Genomic DNA, 8195 nt, shown 5'->3' with positions numbered 1-8195 from the left:
AAAATATTTCAATACTTTTCGAATGGTAGTAAATTTACGGTCCATTCCTGTAGATACGCCGGCAATAGGACACCAAACATCGCCCGTGGAAGTCATCCAAGTAAGGTAATCACGCGAGTCTTTTTGGTAACGTAATTGATTAAAACTACATGCCATGTCCATAGTGGACACAATATCACCTCGCTTAATATGATCCATACACTCCTGTTCCGTAGGGATAATGTTATTTATTTCAACAAAGATATGAAAGCACTGAAGGAAAGGTGGATTTCTAAAGTTGATGGTCGGAATATTATTCTGAAACTCCCGGTACACTTCGAGACGGCGTTAGCTCATCTCAAGAAGCGAGCTGCTGTACATAAATCTATTACCGAAAATCAACGGGACGTTAGTGGTCTTCATCGAGAGTTGATGAGTGTTTTTGTCTCTGAGAGGATTACCAAAGCAATGAATTTAGAATTGGCACAAGCTCAAAAATTCGAGAGGCGAATCCACCTGCAGCGGACCCAGAACTTACTGTTGGCGATATTGACGCACAGTTTCTGCCGCCCCTTGGCCAGGCTCATGGTACTAGCCACCTACCCAGACCCGTGGCAATGGAAAAACCTGTAACCGGTGGAAATCGGGAGCATAGAAAAGGGAAGAGAGCTAGACACGAGATGCCGGTGAGACTACTCCACGACGACTTTCCCAGTACAGACCCTGGATCCGACGACTCCCCGTCTCCAGACCCTGGATCATCTGTACAATCACAGCACAAAAATACTGCTCTACCCCCAGCTGTCTGGTATATGCAACCCCAACAATCTCAAACAGTCGTACCACCAAATGGGCAAGCATCACAAATTTATATACCGCCAGTGCAGTATTATTAGTCTGCTGTAGGATGGTATACAAATGAAACATCACATATCCCTAGGATAAGATCTGGTCGTATAGAGAAATCCAAAATGCGTACGCAATGCAAAAGATGTTCGAAGTGCACCGACAACAAAACGTGCAAAAAGCCATATGGTGGCGTTTGCAATGAAGACATGTGGACAGTTGACTTCTTTTATTACAATAAAAGATATGTGTATACATTCATCCAATCTTAATCATAAGCATCGATGTATTACAGGCAACAAGATAAGGTACACTGCCGAAACTGCCGTATGCCTCGTGTGTCGTGCCATCCTGGGTCACCTTCGGGTAGGGAAGAGCTGCAGCTGGATTAAGTACCTTCATAACTTTTACAATTCGTCGATTAAATGTAAACTCTACTACTGCACCATCACCAAAGCGACGTACATTCCAGCTTTGTTACGTGCCTTTTTCATTGATCAACTTCTAATTAATTAAATCCTCTTCACTGTCACAGAGTATCCCTTCCGCCGCAATTTCACTCCCGGAACGAATGTACAGACAAACAAATCCTGTAGTATCTGTTACTTTGAGATTACGAAGAGATGCCGTTTTAGCAAGACAGTAGAGTCAATATGGAATATAAACGTCCAGCGCTGCATAATTTAGCTGACCCTCGTCTAAATCGTCCGCTCCCCAGAAACCACTTCTTATGGATTCTGTTTTAGGTAGAAATTCTTCTAAGACAACCTCGACCATTTTCTGCAAACTCATATTCGCCCTATCTATTAGCCTTCTGTCCTTTAGAAGACATGCAAGATCGCACCCGCCTGTCATATTGATATTGTAGATCGTTCGCATATATCTTATATCAACCGAAACTACTTTAGATCATACTTACGTTGCACTATCCTGTTATAGAAAGCTGCGTGGCGGTGCCAGCAAGAGTCCATTATTATCTGCCATCAGATATTGTAATCGTACCAATAACGCCACTTTATCAGTATCAATTTGGAGGAGGTCTATCTTATTCACTTGATGACCTTGGTGTTTCGCTTCCCATTCACAATCAAAGGCATACATGTGTGGAAAGTCCGAACCCGTATTAGAGTTCACTAAGGTGGTTAATCCGTAGTTCAGTTCGCTAACACTTTTGATCGTAATTCTGTTATAGGCTGCGGGTAGTGTAGCTAGAGGTAAAGCACTACTATTCCTCGATGCAACAAGAGGTGGAATCTCATTGTTGAGTAATTCAGGAGCGGCGCGCTTAAGCATTACTTCATCTCTCTCATTGTCTAAAACCGCTAATAGTCTGATAGGCTCCTCAATCTCCACTACGGCTTTCGTTGTACAGAAAAGCCTCATGCTCATTTACGATTGAAAATAAAGAGCCATAGTACCGTCGTATTTTGACATCATGTACACGCTTTGGTAGTTTAAAACTATGGTCAATTTTCAGAATCTTTCCAGAGAAATTCTGCTTACGGAGGTCGAAGTACCCCCGATCATCCTGTGCAAGGCTGTTCAAGATCTCACTCAAGTATTTCGTGCGGAAGAATGTACCACCGTACCCTTTTGGATCAACAAATAAAGAAAATGACTTTGCCTTCTTAGCGTAGTCAGGTCTATCTCGCACATTCTCGCTTAGATTTTCCTTGTGTGTATTTAAGAGCGAATACCATGTTAAAGTTTGCTCGGTATACTTATTAAGGTAGCGGGCTTTCACAGTTTCTCTAGGTTGTTATACAAATACCTCATTTCAATAATAATGTTAAATATCAGCGTTCAGCTATATATACACGACACAGCACCGTGACCCAAATCATACTGACAATTTTAAAGGAGAAAAGATTTATAGTTCTATATTTAGCTTACGCTCCTTACATTGTACAGTACTCAGACCAGTCCTATCTCATCACAACTTACTGGTGCGCACACACACTTTTTGAAATTCAGCATATCTTCTTACATTGTGCTTTACTAGTGTACTTTGCACTGCCTACATAGTATCCATCTAGTGTATAATAATTCCTATACCCCTTTTAGTCCGTTAGATCTTTATTTTCGTCCCGATCTTGGATCAAGGTATGGAAAAGTTTGCAGGTCTCAAGGGCCAACTCCTCCAACCTACACTACAGGCTTTGACGGTACGCATGACCATGCGTGATTGCACTGGCATTGAGTCATACAAGCAGTACATGGACAAAATTGTCGCATGTTCTTTGGACCTGCCCTTTGACATGCGGTCGGTCGTGACCCTCCGCCGGCCTGTACATCGTACCGTTGGTGATCTTATGCAAATCTCAGGCAATCATTCTCCACTCTACCGATTTCTGTGTACATCTGCAGGCAGTCACCAATACTGATTTGGAAGCCGTAGATTTCGCGACCTTCCTCAAAGGCGTCATTGGAAACCCCATCGATGTTGATGCAATTAGCATCCCTCAACCTTCGGCTACCAAGCTCACGGACGAGCATACTGCAAAGGCAGCAAAACATACACGTAAGGCAGCTAATAAACTACAGAAGGCACAACAGTAACTTGCCGTGGGGGCAGCTCCGCGCTCTAAGCGGAACAACTGTACGCAACTGCGACAATACACTGCGGCCCTGAAAAGAAGGATCAGGTTGTAAAGATGCTACACTTCACAGGCCACAGGGGCGATAGCCCTGTCATGAAGCTACTCGCTCTTGTCACTGACCTGGGCGCTCGTAAGCTCATCTACCTCACGTCCGTGCACCCAAAGCTCGGTGAACTGGTCTTCGAAGGCCTACATCATGCCGCGGACGAAGTAGGACACTTCGTTCACGACAGCGTACCCAGCACTAAAGACACAGATCATCGCCAAGATCGTTGTAGCGACCAGGCGCGTCGCGACCAGAGTGACCGCGACCGTGCCCGCAACCAAGCCCCTGAATCTCGCAAGCGTTCACGTTTCCCCTAAGCACAGGGACATGACACCTTTGTCGGTGACACCGGCCCCGACCCCAGTGTCTGCCTCGACATCGGCACCAGCGGAGAAGCCAGCCGTCAAGAAAGAAGAGTATATAGCATGTCTCAATTGTAGTAAACAAGGTCATGTCGTCAAGGACTGCCCAAACCCGCGAAAGACGCCGACAGCAGCCCCAGCAACACATAACACCTAAGAGGTCTTTTGTATACATGGATGTCGGTTCGTCATTCAACTTTATTAATCAGAACATGGTATTGTACACTTTACATTGGACCATCGATTAATGGTATGGAAGTATCGAGGGCATGAGCACGATTACCCCTACGTCGCAAGTCCTCCGAGCCGCTGACGTTGACGCCGTTGATGGATTTGTTTCTACCGGTGAACAAATATGGTTAGTTGTTGGTACCCTACCTTACCAGACCCACCTACTCATCGGGTACGACACACAGAGTTCTCTCCGATGGGAAGGAGCCTTTGATATGGAGGGAAAATTGCTTATTATTCCAGGTATGGACCCATGGCGCCGTGGTGCCTGTGGGGTTCACTGCCGCCACTCGAATAGACGATATACCCCTTCTACAGCACACAAAAAAAAAGCGAGAGGAGGCACGAAGCAATGTAAACGCAAGTCCCTACGTATGCAGGCTGATACATTTCGTGAAGGTCATGCGTTACGGCCACAGCTCACTTGGTGCGGTGCTGCAGTCCCCATACACCTTGGCCGAGCACAGCGTTCACCAACCAATGCGACCCAGGAGGCGCAGATGGAAGATCCCGAACTCCCACCGGTTTCAGAAGCTAGAGCAGCCGCGGGTAGTACAGAGACTCTGCAGCCGCAGTCGCCACGCAAAGCCCGACATTACTCGGATGACGTCCGAGATATAAAAGACACCCAGGCACTGTATGAATCTTATCGCATACGCCACAAAGACCCTACACCGGTGAGATCGCGCTTTGCGCACGCTCAGCCAATAAAATAGCGCGCTACGCGCGTCAGAATTTAATAAAAAATGTGAGCTTTGCTCACACCTGATATATATATAAAAATCACCGTTAGAAGTCTTTTGCCACACGAAAGTATTTATCGATTGATAATTGGCTGTAGTCTTTTGCCCGCCAATTTCCATATAAAGAAACCAGTTTGATTTATAGAGAATATCCACAAGGTTTCCGAGGAGGTTTTAGTCAATGGTTTTACAATGCATATGTTCAAAATGAAATGTTTCAATTTATGGCTATGAAATAAAACAAAAATAATAATAAATGTTGTGGCATAAAATAGTCACATGTACAACCCAGGTAATATAAATATTTGGTTTTGTAAAAAAAATAAGAGAAAAAACAACAAAGAAGCGTAAGAGAACAGTGAGTCCTAGGAACGTCATAGAAGTGGACGTCTCCCCGCCACCTGAGGTGATAATCAATAATAGTGCGGACCTGGACTCCGATGAATATGAATCGGACGGAATATCGTCTGGGTTCTCTATAGACCTATAATACGATGGCGTAGGACCGAAAGACCGTACGTACAACCCAAGAATGATAATGGAACTATTGAGAGAGTGCGAATTGAAATTTCCCTTCAAGTTAAGGAAGTGTCACTTAGACTGGCAAGTTTTGCTACTGAAATCAGGTGTAATGGAAAAACACTATGGTAAGATGCGATGGTCTGATCAGGACGACGAAGCTGAAACTAGATGCTGCTCTGCTAGTACTACATTTTACAAGCTACAGTCGTGTGGCCACACCAACATTTGTTGTATTTTAATGTAGGGAAGGTCATCTCGATAATACGCAACGATAAACTACACCTTACGCGACACACCAATGCCAGAATCAGAGAGGAACAGAAAATCAGGGAGGAGATGTGCAGACTGCTCAAAGGTGCCACAAGTGAAGATGGATCAGGAAAAGAATGCTCGTTTGCATTTAGTGATTGATTGTATTAGTGTTTATTAAATATTATGGATCAATTTTTTTAAGTATTGGGAATACATTGATGAGATGGCGTCGATCGATCGCATCTTTATGTTTGAATAATTAGTCATGTGTTGGATATTATATTCTATATACACAAAGGTTTTAAATGAATGCCCCTTCTTTACATTTAGTGATTGATTGCACTAGTCTTTATTAATTATTATGTTTAAAAAATCTATGTATTGGAAATATATAGATGCGATGGCGTCGATCGATCGCATCGTTATGCTTAAACTATTTGTCATGTGTTGGATATTATATTATATCAACACAAGGACTTTAAATAAATGCTCATTTTTTACATTTAGTGATTGATTGTACTAGTGTTTGTTAATTATTATGTTTCACAAATCCATTGTGGTAAATACGCGTCAATAACCATATCTCAACATACTTCCCTCATCAGAGGTGAGTCGTTGGCTATTTATTGAACATTACTCGATTAACATCTGGTCAATTAGCGCATGTGCGTAATCGGATCAGTACCCTATCTAATAACCCTAAATCATATATCTGATCACAAAAACCCTAATAACCCTAAAACGTATATCTGACCACAACTCCCCCTAAAGCTGAAGCACGGAACGTGTGCGAGCTTCAGGAATGAAGATATACTAACTATCTGAACGCTAATTTTATCTCCACGAACAAGAGGGATCCGCTGGCATTATCCTCGAGAGCTAGAGCAGTGTGCTGGCATTATCCTCGAGAGCTAGAGCAGTGTGCTGGCATTATCCTCGAGAGTTAGAGCAGTGTGCTGGCATTATCCTCGAGAGCTAGAGCATTGTGATGGCATTTTACCTCTGAGAGCTAGAGGACCCGAGGTGTACGTCTCGAGTAACCTGTCGTTTTGAATACTTGAGACAACTGTTCAGTAGTGACACCATATATGCGTTCTGGCAAGTACAATATAGAACTATACCTGTGTTGGAGAAAAACTGCCAATAGCAGAAACCGTGCAAACCAGTTAACCCGATGATTCCAAACAGAGCCCAAGGAATTGTTTAGTAGATATCGCTGTGTTATACTCAAGAGCTCGAGTGGCTGGTTTATACTCGGGAGCTAGAGTGGCTGGTTTATACTCGAGAGCTAGAGTGGCTGGTTTATTCTCGGGAGCTAGAGTTGCTGATTTATACTTCCGAGCTGGAGTTCGATCTCCGAGAACAGAGTACACGGACTCTGATGCTGTTATCCTATATTAATCAGCAGGATAATACCGTTTGTGTGCCCCTTCGCACTCAATTGTTGATTCTCAGGCTACGAGTGTTCATTCCCCATATACTGAGTGTGCCCGGCGATTGTGTCTAAAACAACTCCAAACACTCGCAGGTGTCTGCGTGAACTCAGTTGATATCTTCCGGTCACGTGAGTTTACAAGAATTCTCGCTCGCATACTAAACAGACATGATGAACTCAATCGATGCCACTAGCTACGAGAGTTGACGGACAGCTATTAGTTCACTCGAATGTTGAGTAGTACACACACTTTGGTCAACCATCGCAGCAATTTGCCGCAGGGCACATGACTCACTATCAACTGACTTGTAGCTATCTCGACTGGTCGCATCAGATACATGGAATGAAGATGTAACATTATAGCGTTACAAGAGTCAACCCGCACACGAAAACATACCCCGGGTAATAATGCTACCTTACACCTATGTAACTCATCTGTAGTTCAATCGATATTTATCGGGCGACGAGAGTTCCCACCGCGTGTGCATATTTATGTCCATTGATTGCTTGCTAGTCAAATGCGCTCTCCCGCAGCTTGTGTCAGCAGCGGTCGCAGGAACCGAAATACCTATAGCAACTTTACACCGTGAACTCAAACAACGACTACGGGTTGATCGTATCCGTAGACAATAAGGAGTCTACACCCGCCTCCTCGTGACATACTATGAATCCAAGAGACTTTTCTCCACCACGAGACTCGACGTGGAGCCAGTGTTTCACAGTCTATATACATGTGGCATTACAGCGCAGCATATCACTTCACAATGTTGCATCGCACCTTAGTGCGGCATTGCACCGGAATACAGCACGACACCAATGTGTCGCTTCACAACCATTAATATATACTGTGGAAAACTCGGCGAGAATTGGTACACTCTTGTATCACCTACGGATACAGTATGCGGTTCGATAACACACAGCTTGAATGTGCAACCCCCTTACCATAATAGGTACGGTGATCTTCTTGGGACCGGTGCTCGTATCCTATTCTTGTACAAGTATATCTAACTTACTCATCCACATCATCGTATTGGTGTACATACATCTGTTTGTTTATTTACCTAAACACACGCACACATGTACATGTATAGGTACGCATACAACTATAGTATATATATATATATATATATATATATATATATATATATATATATATATATATATATATATATATATATA

At 43.5% G+C, this 8195-nt stretch overlaps 5 protein-coding genes across 5 annotated transcripts; 4 read left to right on the top strand and 1 right to left on the bottom strand.

Moving 5' to 3' along the window:
* Positions 1-1943: 1943 nt before the first annotated feature.
* On the bottom strand, positions 1944-2208 carry SARC_07969 (hypothetical protein; the record flags this gene model as incomplete). Its single annotated transcript, XM_014298076.1, has 1 exon — positions 1944-2208. A coding segment is annotated over one exon (265 nt), but the record flags the coding sequence as incomplete, so codon positions are not given.
* Positions 2209-2888: 680 nt separating this feature from the next.
* Positions 2889-3384, top strand: SARC_07968 (hypothetical protein; the record flags this gene model as incomplete). Its single annotated transcript, XM_014298075.1, has 2 exons — positions 2889-2990; positions 3193-3384. The coding sequence occupies exons 1-2, from the start codon at positions 2931-2933 to the stop codon at positions 3382-3384; spliced, it is 252 nt and encodes an 83-aa protein (XP_014153550.1). The 5' UTR covers positions 2889-2930.
* A 49-nt stretch (positions 3385-3433) lies between these two features.
* Positions 3434-3788, top strand: SARC_07967 (hypothetical protein; the record flags this gene model as incomplete). Its single annotated transcript, XM_014298074.1, has 1 exon — positions 3434-3788. The coding sequence occupies exon 1, from the start codon at positions 3480-3482 to the stop codon at positions 3786-3788; it is 309 nt and encodes a 102-aa protein (XP_014153549.1). The 5' UTR covers positions 3434-3479.
* Positions 3789-3798: 10 nt separating this feature from the next.
* On the top strand, positions 3799-3990 carry SARC_07966 (hypothetical protein; the record flags this gene model as incomplete). The annotated part of the gene is made up of 1 exon (XM_014298073.1): positions 3799-3990. The coding sequence occupies one exon, from the start codon at positions 3799-3801 to the stop codon at positions 3988-3990; it is 192 nt and encodes a 63-aa protein (XP_014153548.1).
* A 112-nt stretch (positions 3991-4102) lies between these two features.
* Positions 4103-4780, top strand: SARC_07965 (hypothetical protein; the record flags this gene model as incomplete). Its single annotated transcript, XM_014298072.1, has 1 exon — positions 4103-4780. One exon carries the CDS (start codon positions 4103-4105, stop codon positions 4778-4780), a length of 678 nt encoding a protein of 225 aa, XP_014153547.1.
* Between the last annotated feature and the right edge of the window lie 3415 nt (positions 4781-8195).

Source organism: Sphaeroforma arctica, assembly GCF_001186125.1.
Source record: "Sphaeroforma arctica JP610 unplaced genomic scaffold supercont1.672, whole genome shotgun sequence".
Classification (NCBI taxonomy): domain Eukaryota; class Ichthyosporea; order Ichthyophonida; genus Sphaeroforma; species Sphaeroforma arctica.
The sequence above is the reverse complement of the archived record's forward strand: the minus strand, read 5'-3'. Positions and strand labels throughout refer to the sequence as shown.